The sequence below is a fragment of the Suillus fuscotomentosus genome, assembly GCF_016647785.1.
Source record: "Suillus fuscotomentosus strain FC203 chromosome Unknown F5891scaffold_118, whole genome shotgun sequence".
Taxonomy (NCBI): domain Eukaryota; kingdom Fungi; phylum Basidiomycota; class Agaricomycetes; order Boletales; family Suillaceae; genus Suillus; species Suillus fuscotomentosus.
Genome location: NW_024539630.1, coordinates 40069 through 62876, shown reverse-complemented (window position 1 = coordinate 62876; position 22808 = coordinate 40069). Strand labels below are relative to the sequence as shown.

General features: G+C 47.9%; 6 protein-coding genes across 6 annotated transcripts; 3 read left to right on the top strand and 3 right to left on the bottom strand.

Moving 5' to 3' along the window:
- Nucleotides 1-2910: 2910 nt before the first annotated feature.
- On the bottom strand, nucleotides 2911-6292 carry F5891DRAFT_73529 (uncharacterized protein). Its single transcript, XM_041373019.1, has 8 exons — nucleotides 6124-6292; nucleotides 5971-6058; nucleotides 5711-5885; nucleotides 5494-5614; nucleotides 4867-5378; nucleotides 4521-4749; nucleotides 4380-4469; nucleotides 2911-4330 (listed from the first exon to the last, which is right to left on the bottom strand). Exons 1-8 carry the CDS (start codon nucleotides 6164-6166, stop codon nucleotides 3201-3203), a joined length of 2388 nt encoding a protein of 795 aa, XP_041218363.1. The 5' UTR covers nucleotides 6167-6292; the 3' UTR covers nucleotides 2911-3200.
- On the top strand, nucleotides 6277-7280 carry F5891DRAFT_1068757 (ubiquitin-conjugating enzyme/RWD-like protein). The gene is made up of 4 exons (XM_041363203.1): nucleotides 6277-6366; nucleotides 6420-6559; nucleotides 6743-6948; nucleotides 7017-7280. Exons 1-4 carry the CDS (start codon nucleotides 6354-6356, stop codon nucleotides 7075-7077), a joined length of 420 nt encoding a protein of 139 aa, XP_041218362.1. The 5' UTR covers nucleotides 6277-6353; the 3' UTR covers nucleotides 7078-7280.
- Nucleotides 7281-7743: 463 nt separating this feature from the next.
- On the bottom strand, nucleotides 7744-10832 carry F5891DRAFT_1131466 (uncharacterized protein; the record flags this gene model as incomplete). Its single annotated transcript, XM_041364670.1, has 10 exons — nucleotides 7744-8091; nucleotides 8159-9001; nucleotides 9026-9129; nucleotides 9172-9283; nucleotides 9305-9430; nucleotides 9548-9567; nucleotides 9646-9934; nucleotides 9986-10273; nucleotides 10322-10661; nucleotides 10762-10832. 10 exons carry the CDS (start codon nucleotides 10830-10832, stop codon nucleotides 7744-7746), a joined length of 2541 nt encoding a protein of 846 aa, XP_041218361.1.
- Nucleotides 10833-10928: 96 nt separating this feature from the next.
- F5891DRAFT_986444 (uncharacterized protein) lies at nucleotides 10929-14273 on the top strand (the record flags this gene model as incomplete). The annotated part of the gene is made up of 10 exons (XM_041377772.1): nucleotides 10929-11387; nucleotides 11442-11966; nucleotides 12001-12032; nucleotides 12254-12493; nucleotides 12544-12638; nucleotides 12849-12947; nucleotides 12997-13175; nucleotides 13223-13559; nucleotides 13604-13827; nucleotides 13881-14273. 10 exons carry the CDS (start codon nucleotides 10929-10931, stop codon nucleotides 14271-14273), a joined length of 2583 nt encoding a protein of 860 aa, XP_041218360.1.
- Nucleotides 14274-17530: 3257 nt separating this feature from the next.
- F5891DRAFT_1197246 (peptidase S28) lies at nucleotides 17531-19547 on the top strand (the record flags this gene model as incomplete). Its single annotated transcript, XM_041368448.1, has 10 exons — nucleotides 17531-17777; nucleotides 17828-17872; nucleotides 17927-18221; nucleotides 18271-18327; nucleotides 18387-18571; nucleotides 18637-18819; nucleotides 18871-18892; nucleotides 18943-19029; nucleotides 19077-19164; nucleotides 19215-19547. 10 exons carry the CDS (start codon nucleotides 17531-17533, stop codon nucleotides 19545-19547), a joined length of 1542 nt encoding a protein of 513 aa, XP_041218359.1.
- Nucleotides 19548-20053: 506 nt separating this feature from the next.
- On the bottom strand, nucleotides 20054-22387 carry F5891DRAFT_1282329 (uncharacterized protein; the record flags this gene model as incomplete). The annotated part of the gene is made up of 6 exons (XM_041370529.1): nucleotides 20054-21419; nucleotides 21470-21567; nucleotides 21625-21768; nucleotides 21831-21942; nucleotides 22033-22139; nucleotides 22199-22387. The coding sequence occupies 6 exons, from the start codon at nucleotides 22385-22387 to the stop codon at nucleotides 20054-20056; spliced, it is 2016 nt and encodes a 671-aa protein (XP_041218358.1).
- Nucleotides 22388-22808: the final 421 nt, after the last annotated feature.

The window sequence follows — 22808 nt, the reverse complement described above, 5'->3', positions numbered from 1 at the left end:
CGTCGCGACTTTCACATTTACGTCAATGACCGAGGACTCGCGCGCGAGGAGAGAACTCGAAGAGAACGTTGACGAATTCCTTGGAAGCGGAGTCTAGCAAGCACTGGATCTAGTGGTATACGCACATCATATAGTGTGAATGTTATTGTCATGCATCTACCGCGTTCGCCTCTCATCCACACCCATTCTCCACCAATACTATGACCATGGTCCCAAATGATCCCACTTGGTGGCCGACCATCAATGCATATCGTTTTTCCAGCTATTTTGTAGGTTCATGGAGAACAGTCGGATGTGGAAGCTGGAAGCTAATGTCTCAATCTAAACTTGACGGCGGTTTCATAGTTGCTGCATTTGTTGGAGTGACATATGATTGGGGTGAGCATGAAAGTATTAAATGACTGCTGATATCTTAAAAGTATTTTCAGCACTTACATTCGGGCAAGAGGTATGTCGATGCTATGACCGGAGCAGCCATTTCGCTAAGAATCCTCTTATAGGTCGAATTGGTCTGGGTAAGTAGAGTCCTACTATGTCAAAAGAACAACCATGATAATAAACTTAATTACAGGGGCAACATTGGTCCCTGATGACGGTTCTGTATCTCGGTGTATGTAGCCTGCTTGTCACGGTTGTCGAATTGAAAGCATCCTACTAGGTGCGCTACCTTGGAATCTTATATACTGCGTATGTTGGAAGGCTAAGCAATCGGTGTTGTGCTAATCGTCCATCTGTCATAATTAGCCTGAGCACGCTGTGTATGTCTCCTCAGTACATACACTGTCTTCACTTCTTCTCACCAACGGCATACAGCGGGTGTTCCGACCATCTCGCTGACAGATGCAGTGAGTCTTCTGCATAGTAGATGCCCGCTATTCCTCTCCGATTAATTGTGGTGCCCTGTAGGAGTGCGTGCAATTCTTTGCTAACTTGTTGGTTCACTAATGACTGTCACGCTATGATGCCACAGATGTGAGTCTTTGGTGTGTGTGCTACCGTAACCCAAGGCCGATCACTGACTGGATTCGTTAGGCTGGATCGTGTACGTCATATGTACTTGGACTGGCGGTCTAATATTTGTGATGCTGTGGGGTGAGCTTGGCACTTGTGAGACCTCAGTGATATCGACTTGACTGACACATGCTTCAAGTCATCATCATCACTCGGTTGCATGCCATGTATCAGAGATCCAGAAAGATCCTGATATTTCTCATTGTCACCTTCCTGGCTATCAATACCTTCGATGGAGTATCTACTGTGATTGCAACGATGCATAGTACGTTTGATTGTGGATGAAAGCAAACGTGTATGGGGCTCATTGATGAATACCAGAGGAATTCATTCTCCTTGACGGCTTTCAGTGCTCAATTGACTTTGCAAAAGTTACCCCACCTCTGGTTTCTATTGTTTGGATACTCAGCATTGTGTGGGAGGTCATCGTACTGTGTCTCGCAGTCTGGATTGCAGTAAAACACTCCCGTGAATTGCAACAACATTCGGCAGGAGGAATCATCGGGGACTGTTTCATGATGTTGATGAAAACTCACGTGGTTTACTCTGCGGGGTAAGCTCATATTGTGCTTATTGTTCCTTTTTTTCCGCTAAAGGGTCGGACGTGGTAGCGTTCTTGCTGTTTCTTGCTTCCAGCTCATTGTTACTTTTTCTCCAACACTCATAAGGGTACGTCAATCCCTCACTTACCTCTGCATGCGACCATGATTCATCATTTCTATAGGACTTAAATTCTCTAGAATTTCAGACCTTTTTTGGCTTGGTTCACATTTTGGAGGTCGTGGAGATGTCTGTGCTAGGACCACGCCTAATCCTTGGCGTTCGTGAATACCACGCTAACCTCGTGGCCAACTCTGACGCAGCAACCGGCATGACCTCAATCGCTTTCCAGGAGCGTGTGCATATATCGACTGGCAGTGGTGTATAACATACGAGTTGTTAATGGTTGTCTGGTGCTCTGCAGGAAGTAGGAAAATTTGTGTTTTCTCCAAGCCTTGTCATGGTACTCGTATAATCCTTTGGTGTCCTAAAGTAGATTTCAATGAGTAGGTTTTGGCAATATTTTCGTCATAGTATCTATTTGAATCATTTACTTTAGGTCCTGACATTGACAATTCACTTAAGCTTGTACCTGATGCAACGGAGAAGTTCATGCTGACCACCAGTCGTCCTGACATCACTAACGCAGCGATCCTATGGTAGACTCGCAGCTCGCTTAAGAATCTCAGACTGATTGATCAAGGAACCAGTGTGCGCCCCGGGCAAACCGCAAAGCAGATACCCGCTGAGCAACATTATCCCTTTCCTTTTCCACTCGGCCGTGTTCGTGTTCGATTTCTGATAGACGAGAGTCGAGCCTTGTTCACTGAGCAGAGGATGGTTTGTTCTCAAGGGTCTTCCGATACCGAATCATCCTCTCTTTAAGGCGACCGCAGGTGGATTCTGAAGACGCATGTATCGCAGAGAGCGCTGCAGAGGTAGAGACCATCAACTGCTGCGCCACCTTCTCGAGAGCACGCGGCCAGGTCTGTGAATGAACTTGATTGACCATGCCTACCGTCCCTGCTCCTTGTCTTCGAAATTAATCGACCTGGATCCAGAGATGTGAGACTTGAGGCGACAAGGAGGCTGCAGCACGGGATGAGTTTGGTAGTGTTCTAACAGACTTAACCTTAACGAGGTGGAGGAGATCAGGCACTTCAACGGTGATGTTGCGAAACCGAGTCCATGATGATGTCAGGCCTTCGCTAAACTCTTTCAAGTGGGGGAATTGATTGGTCGTTTGCCAGTCGCGGAGGACAGCAATTTCTGGAGGACCTCACATCTGCCGATGGCAATCTCTCAGCCATAAGTCGGTTCCACAAAGCGAGGAGTGGGATGATGTGTGGCGATTTACCTAAGATGGTGCCGCTAACACGCTTTCAATGTCCTCTGAACGCAGGAGATCAAAAGAAATGCGAAGGCGTTTACCGATTGCTCGTTTGTTGAGTCGTACAGAGTACAACGTGACCGGCCACAGCTGTAGATGACCCAACAGTCTCAAGGACGTGCGATGATTAGACCCTACAACGTTCATACCCTCACCGCAAAATTCGATAATAATTCGCATATCACAGATTTGAGACAATAATTTAGGGTCACCTAGAAACGTTTACAAACACTTGTCCATCCATCCATGCATCTTTTACTCACGAAGTCGCAGCCTGCGGACCTCCAATTGACATGTCCAAAAATTGGTTTTGTAAAGTATGCACATTACCACGTGCTCCGGGGCCTTGAGGGTACTCGCCCGACGGAGAACTCTCATACCCTGGCCCTGACGGTGGACTCTGAGCGTAGCCACCTGGTGTGGGCGCCTCGTAACCATCGCTTGCCGGCTGCGCATACCCATGTCCCTCAGACCCCGGTCCAGCATATCCACTCTGTCCAATTGGAGCGAGCTGTTGCTGATGCGATGGAGGATGATAGCTATACGTGACTGGGACACCTGCAGTCGCAGATGACGCCCGTTGCAGCGAAGATATACCACCAGTTGCACTGGTCGGTGACACCTGCGGGGCAGATGCAGGGTCTTGGTAGTATGGCTGCGAGGGATATTGGCTTTGTTGGGGGTTGGGGTCCGTGTACGTTGCGCGCTGGGAGGTCGACGATTGGCGCGTGAGTTCCTGGTGTGCAGGCAGTTGCTGAGCCTGAGCTTGGTATGGATCCAGTGATGGTTGGTGCGATTGAGGGGTTTGCTCTGGCGGTGACGGTGTATCACTTACGCCTGGCACTGAAATAAAGTACACCGCCCCAGCGGGATCTGTCCCACCCTGCGCATAGTATTGCGCCCATGCTTGAGCGTTGGGATCTGGGTATGTTGCATTGGGATCGAAAACGTAGGGCGGGCCAGCACTCTGAGGTGGTTGTTGCTGAGTTTGTGGCTGCGGCTGCGGCTGCGACTGCGACTGTTGGACATGTACTCCGGGAGAATACTCAGCAGATTGTTGTGTCTGTGGTTGTTGTGGTTGGGGATGAAGTTGCGGTTGCGGTTGTGGTTGCGGTTGCTGTTGAGGCTGTTGCTGAGGATAATGCGTTTGCGAAGTCTGTGGGTACGGTATCTGTGCGGACTGAGGGTACGGTGCCCCACCGACGGGCGCACCGTAAACTTGCCCTTGCTGGTATGCATATGCGGGGTCGGGTTGTTGCGGTGGTCCAGGTTGAGGCTGGGATTGTGGTTGATGCTCGACCTGATGCTGATAAGCATTATTGGGACCATACCCATATGGCTGGGGTTGTTCGTAACCGTATCCGTAGGGTTGTGGACCTGAATCATACACTGCAGAAGATGAGGAGATTTGGTAATAACAGAAAGCTGTTTTGCTCACTTGCGGTGTGACGCGCAAGGCTGTCTTCCATTATTCGATCAAATATCGTGCGTGCTTTCACAAAGGACTCGTTCATTGACACCAAATCAGCTGCGTCATTCATCAATACGATTTGGGTAAGACAAGGAAAAGAACCCGCACCTCGCTTCTGATTGTACTTGTCAATGAGCTTGACAATCCTGGGACGGAGGCTCATGCATGAGCGGTATAATTCCTGAATCTCCTCGTTATCCGCTAGGTTCTCTCTCGAAGCATCCAGACTCCTCAGCATTGTCAACAGTCGATCGACATTCGCAGCTTGAGCGAAGACAGCTGCCTCCTGCTCTGCCTCGCGCGCAATCTCAGCAGCAGTTGGCTCAGGGAGAGGTTCCTACACATAGCGGAATAAATAATGGAGTGACAAACACATAGACCAGAACAGGGAAACAGTAACGATTAGGGACAAGTGAGCCGATTATCATGATTAAGTGGAAGTAAAGAAACGTACAACATAATTCACAGGGAATATTCCTGTGCGTCCCTTCAATTGTCCTCGCCACCAGTCTTTGTAGCCTCGATCCACCACCTTGATCACATCACCTTTTTCAAACGCGAGTTCGCCCGGTTCCGTAGGCTCAAAGGTGTGCATAGCGCGGACGCGGGTGACTACTGGTGTAGAGACTTGGGACGGCAGTGACGATGTCGAAGAGGCAGCCATGGCTGGAACTCCGCCACTTGTGGCAGAATATCCTGACGTTGTCCTGGCATTTGGATGTTTACTATTATTTGCAGCATACGCGGGATCCTTTGGACTTGGTGACTGCGCTGGGACATACCCGGATGCATGCTTTGCAGCTGCACCAGAGGAACCAGCTGAGGTAGCAGGTGCGTAAGTAGACCGCCCGCCCTTGTCACGCATGCTGATTTCGAGGGCCCGTTGAAGTTCCTCTTCCTCACGTCGCCGTGCCTCGTCGTCGACGCTGGGAGGGGCTGGCTCGGAGGGAGTTTCAAATTGATAGTCTGTGAGCCAATGGATAAGAAGGGATACCGTATGGTGATGCATGAAAGGAGAAAACGATAGGAATCAGGGTTGGTGTAGAAGGGGGTGGGTCAAGGTGAAAGGAGACGAACGTACTCTTTGCTTTCAGATTATTGTAGCAAGTCTCCATGATTCCTAGAGTAGCGTCGTGTTCAAACTCTGCCGTCCACATCGCGACGAGGCCGAGAGCCCTCCGACGAACTTTTTCGTGTGTTGTCTGTCATGCATCCGAGTCAGTTTAATCAGAAGCATAACGTGGTGTAATGTCAAGTTGGAACTCAAAGACGATATCAAAGCAGGAGTATGCACGCACCCGATCAAGAACAAGCTTCTCCAATGCCCCAGTAAATGCTCGGCTAGCAAGCTCGCGATGAAGGTCGATACCACAGTTTTTTGAGAGAGACTCTCCTAGCGAGAGTGCGTAGAGTTGTACATTGGGACTACGGTGGGCCAGCCGCTTCAAGAGTGCTGCGATCACGTTACGGGCACTACCAAACGCAATTCCCGTCAAAATCGGTTATTGAATACCAACAACTTGACTAGTTTGAGATCGTGATGCAGTGAAAAGCTCACCCTTGTTCGCCCTCTTCCTGCACTTTATCACACAGATTGAGAATGACCTCCCAGTTCTCGCCCGTCAAATTCTCGTCGGTAGCCTTGGCTGAAGGATTCAAGACATTGTATCAGAATACAATGGTTGATACGGTGAGCATCGCGCCTACGCACCTACTATGTCATCATAAGGGTTTGCTTGATTTGCTCTAAACATGGTTGCTTGAAGCTACCTGGTCGTTGAACAAGATGACGAATATGATTGCTAGTGACAACGAGTTACAGACTGCGCGGCCGCTGCGGAGGCAGTGCTGTGCCGCAAATACCCGTTGCTCCCAAACACACTATCTTGTCATACTTATACCACCGTATACAATCACTCATTTTCCATTCTACAAAGGAGAATGGCGGCCAGAGGTAAGTCTGATAATCGATTATAACACAAGTTGTGGTTAACCTCTTTCTTATAGTCCCCCGCAACTTTCGCCTCCTAGAAGAACTGGAGAAAGGAGAGAAAGGCATAGGAGATGGCAGTTGTTCGTATGGCCTCATGGATAGCGACGATATAATGATGAGCAACTGGAATGGAACGATTCTTGGCCCAGGACACGTATGTGCTTTCAATTAGTATTATATCGCTTGCTGATCGATGCACATGGTACTGGATTCTTCGATCTGCCACTGTATCGCATGTCTTCTCTTAACGCTTCTCTGGATCTCTTCTGAAACGCTCTTCTGCCTCTATTATTCCCCATTGTAAAATGCGCTGATTTATTTATACAACACGCTGCAGACTGTCCACGAGAACCGAATTTACAGTCTGAAGATCCATTGTGGTGACGATTACCCCGAAAAGCCACCCGCCGTTCACTTCCTCTCTCGTGTAAACCTTCCTTTTGTATCTCCAATCGATGGCAAGATTGACCCTATGAGGCTCAATGTGCTCTCTCAGTGGGGTCGGGATAGCAGTATCGAGACCATCCTCGTCGGTATCAGAAGGTATCCATCCATTCTTTTTTTATCTTATCAAGAATTTGTTGTCATGTTACTGACATCCTTCTGCGCAGGGAGATGGCGACAGCCAACAATCGGAAGCTTCTCCAGCCTCCAGAGGGGAGTACCTTCTAGAGTCACTTTTATCATTAGAAGATGGACTATCAGCTGGTGGCTTGCAATGTACAACACGAATTATACAAGACGAATACAGTGGACCTCAATGACGAGGCAATATATGACTTATCAGATCTAAGTTTGTCAAACCCTCTCACACTTCCATTTGCCGCTGCCAACCTGAGTGTTCCTTTTTATCTCGAGTGGCGTCTATGAGAGGTACGCGTCTTCAAGTTCGTCCATCCCCACTTATAGGATATCGAGAAAGAGCACACAAAATGGCTAGTATTCTCACTGTTCAGGCAAAAAAGAAATTTCAGTCTGCGTACATGCTAGTCTACCAAGGTTCCAGCTGCCACATCAGCAAAAGACCTTGAAATTTCGCTTGTCAGAAAGAAGTTTGATGCTTACGGTGAGCTTACGGCGCTGGTGATGGAGCAACGCGATTGGTGGAACAAACTTATCCGTAGTAAAATGTAAATCGAATATTGCGGTAGCGTTAAGTGGGTAAAATGGGTTGGAAATAACGATATTATATTGAGATTACTATTTGGAACCCTAGACTAGGGCCATTTATAGGCAGCAGTGATGGCCATTGTAAAACTTTGTAACAATTGTGCATGTATTTGAGATCATTGTCTGTGTTGTGACTACTACTACTAGTATGAGGTACTGATACTGCGTCTATGCGAACTCCGTGCTGAATGTATGATAGCTCTCCTTATCTGCGAAACTGTTAAGAAAAAACCGGTCATAGCTCTCCAAACAAGTGGCCGAAGAAATCTTTGCGTCTACCTTGTTACCATATTCTGGTATCAATTCGACAGCATGTGTTACATCCGTCAATGATATCACGCCACCACACCTACAACGTCTGCCATGTTGGTCCATCGTGTATGTGCGCTCTACTGTCCACATTGCAAGTTCAGGACGGTCACTGGGATTAGCGACGAAGTGAAAGAATTGGACGTAGAGGAGTGGACCGGAGAGGAACGTTGGCAACACCAAGTCAGAAGTCCCTGGAATCTTCGGCTGAAAAATAAGTCGGACTTGTGCAACACGACTGGCTGAAAAACATCTTGAATTAGATCTGAAACACGACTGCAAGAATAAACTTACTACTTTGGCCATCATCATCCATGACATTGATTAGGACAGTGTCACAGTTTCCAAGGGGGAATGCATCACTCGGTGGGTACGCTTGTATCACTCTGCTTGGCATGATGACTCGTGGCTGGAAAGCAGAGTGAAGCTGTAGTCGAAATTTGTTCCACACGCAAAAGCGTCCGTATTTGTGGTCCCAGCGGGTATGCTCGCCAGTGAGGAGGGATAGCTGATTGATAAACTGAGAGAGCGCGCGATTGAAATTAACAAGTGAATATTTGGTTTCAATAGCAATGGGTGTCAGAGCCTTGAAATCTGGTGTCGAAGTCAGATGGAAGGCAGTGTGAGCATCTCCAGAAAGAATGCCCTTAAGAAAATGATTCCGAACTGGCCGAGGTCCATGAACGGAATGTGCTTCATCAGGGAGAACACGAGAAACCCAGGAAAGTGCTGGATTAACGGTTGTCACTTCCTCATCTTCCATACATATGGCATTGACGAGTGACGCGCCACGAGAATAGAATAACACATACAAGTTGAATAATTCCATTGACTCTTGGCGGTTGAGGATCCGTACGCACTGCTCTGTAAAATCAGTGGATCGCCGGTTTGTGCGCCCAAAGAGATGCTTGCAGTGTGTAATGAGTAAGCGCTCTGTCATATCAGCCGAAAACTGCATCAAAGTGCCCAGTCTCTCGACTGTGCCTCCAAAGCTTTGCAATAGCTCGAGTTTCGGGATAAAGAAATCTTCTTTAACACCTTTCTTTCCCCTCCTTGCCTCAGCATCGACAATAGCATCCTTGAACATGTGAAAATCTGAAAGTGCTTGCGCCATCGACTGTAGGGAATCAGGAGAATGAACTGGATTCTGCGAAAGATAGATGAACTCCACAAGGGCGCGAATGGCACGAATGAATCTGGGTGGAGCAACACCTGCAATTGAAGCGACAATGGTGCGTTGGATATCTCAGTGCTCCCGTCCTGTCATTTGGTTGACATGGGTGACACCTTTGGTGAAGTGACGTGTTCCCACCCGCTTATGCTGAACCATGAAGCGAGCATCGAGCTCAGGTTTCCCTACTGTCTCCTTGATCCAATTGAGCGGATGATCTGCAAAAAACTTGATGCAGGTATGTAAAACTTCACCAGTGAGAAAGACAGACGGGCATGCGAACATCCAATCGCGCCAATACGGCATGTGAACTCCTGACAGATGGACTGCTTTTGCTGCCTTCTGGAATTTATCGAGATCCCAAGGATCAGCCTCCTGGGAGATCTCATAGATGAGTCGCAGCGTGTGTTGCCCAGTATGAGGAGGGTAGAGGACTCCATCACCAAAATTTGCCTGTGTCGCCATAGTTATGGGAGATGCGTTTTTACTGACAGTAGCGATCATGGTAGCCTCTGGGAGGTCACATACGTGAGCGATGAGAGGTGTAAAGACGTAATGAATGTATCAGGAAGGATCGGGCATAAAACAACCATTTTTTGCTGCAATCTTGAGATTGGCGCAGACAAGATCGACACATTTATGCCACAGCCGTGCTTGCAGAATGCTCTGATAATCAGGATGCACACGAAACTTGGCGATGGGCATGTAAGCAATACACCGCCAAGCTCGTAGTGTAGCCTTGGAGCGAACTTCTGAATCGAGGTTGCCAATCGTAATGAAGAGTGGGTGCATCTCAAGCCCTCCAGTAGTGCGTGTCACAGGTGTTTTATCTGATCCCAGGATGATCGGTACTTGTGTAGCACCTACTGGGAGATGGTCCTAGGAACATGGCATCAATCTTTGAATAGTAGACTGACGGATAAAACTGACCTGAATTTTCCATGCCATATTGGCGCTCATATAATCCCCATATTCACGCTGACCCCCAATGTCGACAACATGTGGCTGAAAAGTAATGTGATTGGCGAAAACGGGATCGCCAAAGAGCTGTTTGACAACTTCGAGAGCATCACGCCAGATGAGTTGCAAAGGATAGGTTGTCTTGTAGCCTGTAAACTCCATGGTCGAGACTTTCCAAGGCACAAAAGAGGGGAGTGCGTCAATCCAGTCGAGAAGTTGATCTTTTGAGGTGAAAGATGGTCTTGGGCGGGTGTGAAACTGTAAACATAGAGTTAGACCTGTCAAATAGGGCTCCAAGTCTCCTACCCATTTCAGCTTCAAAAATTTGTCGATCTGAGTCTGAGTCAGGTTTTCAACTAGAAACCTCGCCAATTCCCACTCCCCTTCATCATGAAAAGGGTAATATGTATTCATTTTCCTCCGATAATCATATTGATCCTCTTGCAACCTGTTGAATAAGTTTTTGCCGACACCAAAGACATACCCAGATCGAGGATGATGATGTCCAGTAGTGGAGGATGTCGATGAATGAGAACCTCGCAATGCAGGTGGAATTGGAAATTGATGTGGATGTGATTCATGTGGCCAACAGGTAGACGGAGAATCAAGATGCAGAATGACTGCCTCGATGGAAAGGAACTCCTCACTGCAGTTGGGACACAGCCTGGTATATGTTAGTCTATGTAATAATAAAGTGATAAAAAGATACTTGCATCAGATAGTTAACCGGACTGCCAAGTCTTGACTAGGCCTTTCCTTGTGAGCTTTGCTGACGCTTGCTGGCAGTAACGTCTTTGAGACTCCGCAGACTGTGCATTCACAGGGTATTGTACTGATAACAGCTTATACTATTAGCAGGTTTCTTCTATATATCAGTAGGTTTCTTCCATCGTCAAGTTCAAAGTGCTTACAGATGTCTTCTCCATCTCGTTCTCAGCCCAGTAGTCCCCCCCGAGTCTCATCTCCTCCTCCCCCTAGCAGTTCGCCTGGCCCACCAAGTCCGTTAAACAGCCCCACATCTTCTCCTCTATCCAGTGGACGCGCCACCACTCCTGAAACATCTCTTTTTTATTCTAGCTCCAAGTCAGGGAGCTCTCCCAACACTATGAATTCTGACTTGTGCACTTCCCCACTAAGCACAAGGCCAGAAAAGACACTTGGGATTTCGGCTAAGGAGACGGATAGCATATTTTTTGATCCGTCTAAATCTCCGAACCCTCGATGTGCTGCACGACGGCAGTTCATACACAACAGAATGATGAGGAAGCAGCATCCATATCCCGTATATCCAGCTCCAATAGAGGTTCGTTATGCAGCTCGTGTCATGGGGCAAGAGCGCAAGCCATATGTATCATTGGAAACATTTCTTCAGGTACAATATATTTTTTCTACTGGATTACAGGGACTGATTTTTATATTGACAAAGCATATCGGATACTTGGAAAATGGCCTTGCACAACTGCGTTCTTCAACCTTGTACAAAGGCTATAAAGCCAAGCTTGCTGCTCGCGAGACGGCACGCCAACGCCTTGTGGTGACTGCATGGGAAATTGAAGAATCAGAGCGCTTCACTGCATTCCTTGATGCCCTGCATAGCGAGAATGAAGAACGACTTGGATTTGCAGACGAGGAGTTGCAGAACTTTAGGAGGATTTTTTCTGAGCGTGACCGCACAGAAGTTGACGATGATAGAGATTACCTTCAAGCCATCTATGAAGATGAATGCGAAATCCTTCATGTTACCTCAGCCCAAGCTGAACAGATCTCAAAGATCTTAGGTTCACGAACCAAAGACGCATTCTTACAATCCGGACCTGCGGACTCGCAATCCCGGTTCCCCAGTCTTGAGATTCATGACGATGATGATATTGTTCTAGACGATTCTTCGGACCTGGATTCCGAAGAAGAGTGTCTTGGGGCACCAGTGGGGGCTGGTGAAGCGCCTGATGATGTGACTAGTAGTACCACCATGTGAACTTGATCAGTGGCTATTCAGCTGCATGCCCTTCCAATCGCGGTATGTGAAACAGATTATTGTATTTCAATGTACGACACTGATCAATCGATAAGAGAACATGTAATATTACACGCTGCTCGTGTTACTGTTTAATTATGATGGCGACCCCCCAGATTGTATTGGTTTGTCACTTGCATGCTTTACTTTTACATCGTACCCCTTCATCTTACCCTTCTTCAGCGTCTTCTGATTGACACATCTTGTTTAAGTATGGTTTGTAGTAGAATGCTATGCGGATATTTACCTGTACCCTGCGCCCTTATTGCGCCCTTACTACTGGAGTCCTCCCTGTGTATGCCTGTAAAACATGCTAAAGGTAAAACAACGATACCAAAACCCACTCGCGGGTCTGGTCTGAATCCCTCACACGTCCCAGCGGACACTCAGATGTGTCTCAGCGACGAACAACCCCATGAACCAATGGCAAACGTTTTCAATCCACACGACGGGTTCAGCTCAAGGTGCGTACTTTTCTGTCTTGACAGCTACTACTGATTTATGCACCTACTAGCACTCGTTACGACAACTACAATTCCTTCAGTGCACATGCTCCCAGTGGTTATGTGCCGTCATTCCACCCTGCTCACACCTACGACACTCACATGGGTCCGTCAGGCGCTCACGTTGCATCATCAAGTACTCGCCCTCAGGCTGATGCATCTTTAAGCGCTCCCGCTGAGTCATCGAGCGCTCATACTAATCCATTATCAAGCGCTCACACTCATCCATCATCAAGCGCTCACACTCATCCATCATCGGGCACTGACATGGATTACACATTCCCTAACCCCGATTATAACATGTACAACGATTCAGTACCTAGAACTGACCCTGCCTATCAATCAAACCCCAATAACGACATTCCACCGTATGAGCCGCCGGTGTTCGATTATGAGAGTTATAGATCGTTTGATGGTAAGTCATTTGATCATCGATGAGACATCGTCACTGATCGTTTTCACAGGCTCATACAGTCCCAGGCGTCTTGAGCATCTTTCCGATTTCGACAACATGCAAGCACCTAACCCACACCACATACAAATTCCTCAACTATTCGACCACAATGAAGAGGAACCATTGGAGCCTCGAGATGCTCTTGTCCCCGTCGCAACGGGTGAGATACCGCGTTCACAAGTTATACACGTAAGTTTCAAGTATATTTTGTTTATTTCTCTCAAACTCTATTATAGACAACGGGACCCGCGCGATCGTCCAACAGACGACGACGTACTCGACAATTACCTGGAACACCACAATTTACTCACGAGAGCCCTGTTGTTCCTGCAACAACACAGGCTGATGTCACTGCAACAATGCACGCAACTCCGAGCCATGCAGGAGCCTCGGGCGACAACCATTATTTCCAGGTTACAGGACCCATCCGTGATCAAATCTTCAAATGCTCCAAAGAACTTGTCGTGGGCATCGCCCTCACAAAGGACGCGATGGCCTCGTCTACGGCCGACAAGAAACGTATTATCAAGTCTATCATTCGAAAGGCGACACCCAAGATTCCAGGGCTTAATGGTATGTTAATTTTTTCAATACTTTTCTAACTAACAGACCAACAGGAATACCGCGCTGGGAGAATCAAACCAAGGACCTTGCAACAATCTGGCGAGCAGTAATTGTCATGCGCACGGCGGTTACGACCCTCACTCGAGAAGGTGTCGTAATGGCCTATGGACTTTTCCCTCCGCAGGGTAGTCCAATCTCCCCCGAGACCTTCCGCATGGATCGTGTGAGACACCTCATTCGAAACAACGTGTTCATGCACGATTACTCATTTAATGTGGTATGGTCTTCATTGCACTTTCAATCACCAATCACATGTTGAGTTGTCAACAGGACGGGACGCTGACAATTCACTCGAAGTTCAAAAATCACTTCATTCTTCACCTTGTCACACGAATGGTATGGAATATGCGCTTTCAACTCGACGTTTTGCTCGTCTCGCCACGCAGACAGCTGCACTTCGCAATGGGACTGGCCGGCGCAATAACAAAACGTGTGCTGGCGGAACAAGCACACCTGATACTCACTGCACCTAAGTCGTCCCCAGACGCAGATGCTTTTACCTTCGAAATGATCTGTTCGGGCATGGATGATCTCACTGATGAGGAGAAAGCTGACTTGGACGGGTGGAAAGACCATATGGTCATTTGTGGGACGTCTCAACAGCGCAGGAATGAGCTCTCCGATTTCGACTTGGACTCAAACTCAGACTCGGATATCGCGTGACATGTATTATTAATCACGATACTCATATTATTAATCACGATACTTGTATTATTAGTAGATCTATTGTATATACATTGAAAATACGGCTCTTTTACCTCGCGAAATGCATTATATCTATTACTTAAGCACATCGGGCTCGAGGCAAATGTTCAATTAAACCAAGACGAGTGTTTACGAACACCACCCTGAGCTACACCAAATAGGCTTGTTCAGAACAAGTTCAGAACTTGTGTCGACCAACTTGAGTTTTTTTAGATGCAGTACTGTATATCTGTCAACTACGTCACGAGCACCGCTTAGATGATATATCCACTCTCCCCCCAACAAAGACGTATGTACAGAATAAGCTGCAGTATCTTTACTGTCATCTGGCGTCAAATTGAACGTCCCATCAGGAGCCACGTCCTTGGCTCGTGAAGTGATCAGAATTGGGCCATTCCATACGCCTCCCAACATCGAACAGAGACTGAATTGGGGACTTTGATTTTAAGCATGAGCGACAAGGGGCACTGCAGCAGGGCATTTGAATTCAAGTTAGCAGAGAAGCGGGTGTGCAATACTCGTTCGCATATGCTAGACATTATGCCCAGCTATTATAGCGCGGTGCACAGGTGAGTACAGGTGCAAGCTGTCTGACAAATAGCCGCAATGATGTTACGTGTGTAACAAGGCTTCAGCCTGATTGAAGTATGTAGATGAAAATGATATGCGCCATGTTTCGTGACTCGACGTGGCGAACGAGAAAAAACGAAGTTTTCAGAAGTAGTCGACCGATAGCTTATGCACTGGGTCTTGTCGGAGCTGGTGAGATCACCATGATGTTGATAATGAGCCCAGAGAAACGAAAGCTTTCCTGAGTACTGGGAGCCTGCATTCAAGTTGCGGAGGAAGGAACCCATTTGTGGCCGCTGAGCAAGTCGGACTATCAAATTTATTAGACGGTGACCTGTGCGGGCCGTGCCGGAGGCCGTACTTGTCCTGCCAGTACGAGTCTCAGTTCCGAATACACTTATTTCGCTTGTACTTTTCACCCATATTTCGGTACATAAAATAACATACTGAACCAACGAAATGCCACATGAGTTGAAGATCGGCAGCCGGAGGACACCTCGATCCTGGGATATCCGACCGTCCGACACGGCACCGGCCCAAAATTTAAACTCCTCCCTTCTGCCCGCCAACTCCAACATCGACCACCAAGTCTGACTGTGTGAAACATCATGCATCACCGGGCTAGACTCATCAAAGCAATCGCGAGTCTAGTAGGGGTAACTGGGCAACGGACAGGTATATCTTTACTCAAAGCGCCGTGCCAGCTTTCATGATTACAACCCTTCTTGACAACTTCTTCATGGGCTGCCGCCTTTTACATCATCATGAAGCCTTGAGGAGGCCTACCTTAATAACGGGATTCTGCTAGGTAGGTGCACCAGCTTTTTCCTTCTCTATGTCATCCGTCATTTCTCCACTCACCAAGGCATGGTCATGGATAGTGGCCCTAATAGCTGTCGTCGCTTCACTCCGAGAGACTCCAAAATACATCTGCACATATAATAGCCATTATAACGTGCCTCGGGACCTTTGATTGGTAATTTCTTTCCTTTACTTTAAAAGATACATGGTCTAACCGCATGTTTAGGTGAGATTAGATGAATAATGTTCATGCTCAGGATCTGTGCTTGGGAGCCGCTGCAGCGGTGGGAGTATGGCTTTTGATTTCTTGATGTGCCTTGACCCGAAAATTTTATTTTTTGGACAGATCCTGGGATCGATGCTATCCTGTGGGTGCGCGATATATAGGTCTCTCTGCTCGACGGAGCCAAACCTTGCCAATGCGGTAATACAGTCGCCTACTCGCTGCCGAGCGCCTCCGACGTTTGTTATGGCGTCACAGTCGAGAGGCGAATTGGATCGACTTGCAAGTATGCTCGACTTCACGGTATTCCAAAGCTGGAGTTCCTAGAAATTCAATCGTTTCACGTCTTCTACCCAGCCGTCAGTCTGCGACCTTATATCCTTAAACCTGAAACTTCGTTTTACCATTAAACATGGAGACCATTCCAACTGGCATCTTGATTCAGAATGGGGCTTACCTGGATGTTGTGAGTAGATGCGGCATCCTAAATTCCCAATTGTTATACCTCAAGGTAACTAGCAACATGTTCAAGACCATAGCGGCAGGACTGGACGCAGGTCAGCCTCACGCATAATTTTTCTGTGGTATAAACCTCGTTGCTCGCTTTCTTGCAGATCTACTAGAATCTAATGCAACCAAGCTGCTATTCACTAGCGTGCCCACTTCGACCACAAGCGTGGGGTCCTCGACGCCTACTCCAAGCAAAGTATCTCCAATGCCTACTTCAGACACAGGACTTTCGACACCTAATTCGAAAAACTCGAATGTTAGGACTACAGTCGGGAGTGTCGGGGGAGGAATCGGAGTTGGAGCCATTGTAGGTTTTGCAAGTATGAATTCTTATCAGGTCCCGTCGCTCTTGTGCCGCGGGAGCATCATTGTCCGCCTTCAGTAACCAACACCAAGTTACACAGCATCTATGTTTCCGATAACGTTTGTGGCGCATCATGCTTGGCTTCTCACCACTTTTCCCCTCCCGCTCCAACCACCACATTGTCCAGCAATAGCGAGTCAAATTTCAGGTCTCTTTCCAGCGATCGCTTTTCCGGAGGCCTAAACACTCGGACATTGATGCATGGAGGAAAGAGTGGCTTAATGCACATTTGGTATTATAAGCAGCGTGATGACATGCATCGGACGTTGGCATAATTTGACTGATTTACGAAGACCGTCCGAAAATTTCTTCTAGAACATCTCAAAACGTTTCTCCGAAACCTCGCGCAAAGTTCCTCGTGGATTCGTGAGGTAAGGAGTGAGAACTACAGAGCTCTTTTTCGGTTCACACAATAGGGCGGCCACGTAACTCGAGAGGAACTTGGCAAGAGGCTTGAGAAAATGGCGGGAGCTTCTCTGAGGAGGCAAATAGGTTAGCGCATGCAAAGAAACCCTATTTGAAAGGCTGTGGAAAAGTGCTGCCTGGCTGTCAATTCATCATCGGGTCCTTTTAGAACAACCGAGCCCAACTGACAAACTTGCAGCTACGTCCAATTATATCATTCCCAGCTTTTCTTACGCGTCGAGGAACAGTGCATATATCCACTTACACATCCTCCCATGACTATAAAAAGACTTTGCTCGACCGTGTTGTCTAATCCTATCCTTGCGATTGAGGTTAGGCATCATGTGGGCCCTTACGTCGCTCCTACTTGCAGGCGTCGCCCAAGCAGCTATCCCTAATGCCATGCTTCGTGGCATGCATTCTCTCCCAAAAATTCCAGTGCCTGAACGCTTCCTCACTTCATCGAATGGCACAGCGCTCCCACCCATAACGACCGTCTATCATTTTGACCAGCTCATAGACCACAATAATCCAGACCTTGGAACATTCCAGCAGCGATACTGGATGAACTGGGAGTTTTATGAGCCTGGTATGTCGCGAGAATCGAGGTGTGCTCGATGTTAATGAGATTCATTGAAGGTGGCCCCATTATCTTGATGACGCCTGGAGAATCTAACGCAGATGGTGAGTGTCATGTTACTCAATTGCACCTTTCTCTCAAGTACTTTTTTCCATCAGGCTTCGAAGGCTACACTACCAATGAAAGCGTCAACGGTCTCATTGCTCAACAGCAGAATGGTGCAGCTATCGTCATCGAACATCGTTTCTTTGGCTATTCCAACCCATACGACAACCTCACGTCACAATCTCTCGCGCTCCTCAACATTCAGCAAGCCATCGATGATCTCGTGTATTTTGCGACCACAGCCGACCTTCCCATGCCTGGGGGTGATGCTGTGAAACCAGGTCAGGCACCGTGGATCCTGATTGGAGGCAGCTATTCAGGAGCCCTCACGAGTTGGACAATGGTCAAGTGAGCCAAGAAATTACTTCAATGTTTCAGTATAGTGACAGACACAAAGCAAACCGGGGATTTTCTGGGCTGGATATTCATCTTCTGGCGTCGTAGAGGCAATAACGTACGTTGCTTTGATGTAATCACTGCTCATTTCTTGTTGATGGCTCTCGACCAAAACAGCGACTATTATGACTATTTCACCCCAATTCGCAATCACATGCCACAGAACTGTTCTTCTGACGTAGAAGCAGTGATCTTCTACCTAGATTACATGTACGCGGTTGGTGACACTGCCGGAATCCAGACGCTCAAGGAAGCATTTGGCCTCGGCGATGTTGTTCGTGTAGAAGATTTTGCCACTGCACGTGAGTTGTCCTCTTTGACAGAGAATACGGATTTATTACCTTACTGACCCTACTCGGACCAACAGTTCAAGACAACCTGTTCGATTGGCAAGATCTGCAGCCTACTGTCGGCCCAGGATCAATGTTTTTCCAGTTCTGTGATGCACTCGAGGTCAAGAACGGTGTCAGTGCCGGACCTGAGGGATGGGGACTTGAAAATGCCATATACTCTTGGGGAAACTTTTGGAATACTACATACTACGACTATGGTAGGCAGTCCCTCTGATTTCTGATTGCCATGGCTAAACTTGATAGTAAAGTTTGTGGATCCGAGGATGCTGAGTGCGTATCCTTGGGACCTAGTCGTCCGGATTGGCTGACTGTGAAACTAGAACTTGTCTTGGGACGTATGACACGAGCCAGTCCTATTGGACTAATGCCACCGTAAATAATGCAAACAGGTCGTGGTTCTGGATCGTGTACGTGTTCTCATTCGCTTCAATGCCCACCCTGACAGCCATTCCAGGTGTAACCAAGTCGGATGGTATCAGGTTGGCCCTCCCGAGTGCGAGCCTGCCATTGTGAGCCGCATCCTCCAACCCGTTTATCAGCAGGTATGTACAGTATAACTTGGAAGATGACCATTCGTCGATATCATCGTCAGCGTCAATGCGTCAACATGTTCCCTGAAGCATTCACCTGCCCACCTGAGCCTACCACAGAAGAGACGAACGCAATGTACGGTGGTTGGGACGTGAGTATCCCGCGTCTCTTCTTCGCGAATGGCTTGCGTGACCCTTGGCGCGAGGCAACTGTCTCTGCTGATGGGCTGAATAAGCCCAACACTACCAGTAGGCCGATCTATGAGGGCGATGGATTCCACTGTACGGATTTACTAGTACAGAATGCCGTTGCAGATCCGACAGTTGCGGCCGTGCAGGAAGCGGGATTGATGTACATGAAGGAGTGGCTTGCTGAGTGGAAGCCTTCTGCTTAACGGATCGCCATAGACCTTTTTATTTTCTAAAAACATCCAAATTTTTGTCTTTAACAGTATAAGACAGCACTGTTACTACTGTCGATCTAGTCATGGGGCACCTTAGGTCTATACGCCTCGATGTGAGGCAAGCCTCCACTGGGCCGTTGTTCCCATGCAATCTATCAAAGGAAAGGCGACTTTGAGATATATGCGCAATGATATAACTAAGTAGGTGAGGATCTTCAGGATACGTTCTCGGCCGCAGGAGTGGTTGACCGTAGCTTGTTGACTTGGATTTGGAATCGGCGGTGAATGGCAACGACGCGAATGCGGTAAACAAATAGACTACTCTGTATGTCGCAAATCAAATAATATAGCAATTGGTTAGTGCAGATGAATTATGGGTGATGATGGATTGTGGTTCTGTTGTGAGCTAGCTAGTGTACAATGCAAATAGTGGTATGAAGATTTATGTATACAAGTACTGTTTCTTAAAGATCTCCGTTCAACAAAAATACATACAGTTATATTATCTCCAGCGTCCTGATATCCATCATGTCGCCAACAGACGCCATGTCATTAACTTGTGCGATGATATTACGATCTGACGCGATTCTCTTGTATTCTCCGTCGCGCTGCCGTGCTAAAAGAAATGCGCTAAACGGCTGTCCAAGGCGAACAATCAATCGCAATGCCCGCGAGTGAGATTCCGAATAAACCGGCTCATTTTCTGAAGGGGATGACGTGGATTCGGACACGGACCAGTCTTCCACGCTCTCTGTATCGTCTGCAGCGTCAGGCAGCTCAAGGAGATGACGGCTCCATGTGCGAACAAGCAAGAACGTCTGCCAAGCTGGCAACGGTATTACCCGTGGGAATTGAGGTAGCTTGTCTTCCGTGGTAATATCCAGGTCACGAAGCCCATCTGCCTTGATTCCGTACGTGAAATGTATCCCCTTATTCTGGCCAGGCTTCCGCCTGACTCCTGTCACAGGGAACACGATGCAAGGTAGATGCAACCGGCGGTGCACGAACCGTGGAGCGCTCAGGTAGTCGAGTGTCTGATACAACCTCGAAGCCGGCTCCAGAGCCACTGTGCCTCGCAGAGAAGAGACCGATGACTGAATGTCTTCTTCTGATAGAGATGGAAGCTTGCATGTGGGAGCTTTGTACGAAGTGATGTCGGCTGGTAAACAGCTATTGAACTCTGATGGTTTCCCGACCCAGTCTAAGGCAGTGATATCGTTCGACTGAGCTATGACCTTCCGCAGAAGTCGCCCAAGCGCGCACTGCTTCTTCTCGCCGTAATCCACGCGTAAGCGGACGCCGAAGACGCCGGATAACGAGTAAGCAATATCTTCCGGCAATGTTGTGACACGTGTGGATGCCCACTGGAGTATCTCTCTAGCGCATTTCATCCCGGGACGGAAGGCAACAATGGCTCGTCGATCTATGCCTGTTGCATACTCCAACTCCTGCATGATCGTGACGGACTCCTTGTGGTTGGAAGAACGATCGTCGAGGTAAAGAGACCAATCCTCCTGATAAAAGAGGATGACTTTAGAAGCAAGGAGTTCTTGAGCTGTCCATCCGCGTGTGTTCCAATCACTATCTGCCAATGCGCCGGACTTCGACAAGGGTGGGACATCCGACAGGTAGACGATCGTGAGCGCCGAGTGTTGATACAAATCAAACATGGAGTTGATTGCTTCTTGATGCTCGACACTATTGCTCTTGTCGATGCAGCACGTATCGCTCCACGCCCAACGATACCCCGCACGGCGAGCGATTTTGCAAAATGATTGCAACTTCGCCATGCTGCCAACTGGATTCAGCTCGTACAAGACCTTGTCCTGGATATCCTGCAGCAGTGGCTCCTTCCCTTCCCACCTGTGTGATACTTTGTAGTTATATGTCCTACATCCATCATATGTTGATACAATTCGATGGCTTCCCAGAGTCTACCTGCCTGAAGGAGTGCATGGCAACGTTTCTGGTTTGCAGTCATCCACAACGACGCAAGGTCCCACCCAAACAGCTACAACAAAGCACCCAGTTGAACAAAAAACATATTTTAGACTGCATATCAACGTACCACCACAAAGTCGTCATATCTAGAATGAATGGCCGATCGAGATGAGAAAATGTTCATCTTGACAACCGCAGTGAAGTGGTCAGCAGCTTCATTGTGACGCCCGCCATCTAAGGCACTGATCACCAGTTGGACTCGTAAATACGCCTGATGTCCAGAATCCAGATGATCAGTATCAATACACGAGCCTAGACATAATAGAGTCTCACTTCTACGATCCGACATGCATGGATATCATTCCGGGAAGTGGCAGCGAGCTCTTGTACACGCATAATTGCTTCCTCATGCTGACCCGCATTGAAGATCGCGATAGCCTGAAAACTACAATGAAGACAGGAATATGTCAGAAAAATTTAACGTGCCTTGATCAAAAGAAGAAAGATAATAATTTTTGAATCTTCGTTCGCGAACGTGAATGCGAGATCAAATGCTTGCATTGAATCCCGGAGGTTTCCCTTTCCGCCGAGGGCGATGCCCTTGGAGATACAACCTGTCAAGGAGGGCTGAATGCTAACGGACTATGTGGTGATGAAAGTTAACCTCTCATAATGGCATGTGGTAGGTCAGTATATCTTACCTTGATCGCGTCCTGGAGCGCGTGGTCCCAGTGGCGCTTGCGCGCCATAACAAACGAGCGATTGGCATACGAGGTGTACTTGTTGGTATTAGCATTGATATCTTGCGTAAGAAGCTCTTCAGCAGTAGACAGATCCCCCGCGATGCATGCATTGCGGGCGGGTGTGTCGATTGCAAGGATCTGCGACATGAGGCATGCTCAAGTTACGTTTTCAGAGTAAAATATGCAGACGTGCCTTTAAACAAGCGTCTTGAGCCTTAAAATTAAAAAGACCAGGTATGAGATGGAGCATAGGCGAGAAAACGACGGGAAAATACCTTTGATGTTGATACATTGATAGCTTCCTCTGGTAAAGCATCCTTGGGTACTGCCCACTCTGATATCATCATATCAATACCGTCGCTGAGGCTGTGCTTGTCATCCGTGAAGAAAGTGACGGGGTCCGTCAAGTGTGGGTGTTGGGAAATGGCGATAGTCCGTCGATCTGAGAGCTGCCAGAAGCAGACATGGGTGTCCTCAGATGCGGAAACGACGGGTGTGTCAGTAGGATAAATGGCGATGGTATTGATGTCGCTAGTATGACCTGTCCTGCATGAGGGTTCACTGTCCT

Coding starts and splice junctions, on each gene's coding strand:
- F5891DRAFT_73529 (XM_041373019.1), bottom strand. CDS start 6,166: ATGTTTAGAGCAAATCAAGCAAACCCTTATGATGACATAGTAG. Junction 5,615..5,710: donor AGAAGCTTGTTCTTGATCGG/GTGCGTGCATAC, acceptor GATGCATGACAG/ACAACACACGAAAAAGTTCG. Junction 4,331..4,379: donor CCTTGCGCGTCACACCGCAA/GTGAGCAAAACA, acceptor CATCTTCTGCAG/TGTATGATTCAGGTCCACAA.
- F5891DRAFT_1068757 (XM_041363203.1), top strand. Junction 6,560..6,742: donor CGATTCTTGGCCCAGGACAC/GTATGTGCTTTC, acceptor AACACGCTGCAG/ACTGTCCACGAGAACCGAAT. Junction 6,949..7,016: donor ATCCTCGTCGGTATCAGAAG/GTATCCATCCAT, acceptor CCTTCTGCGCAG/GGAGATGGCGACAGCCAACA.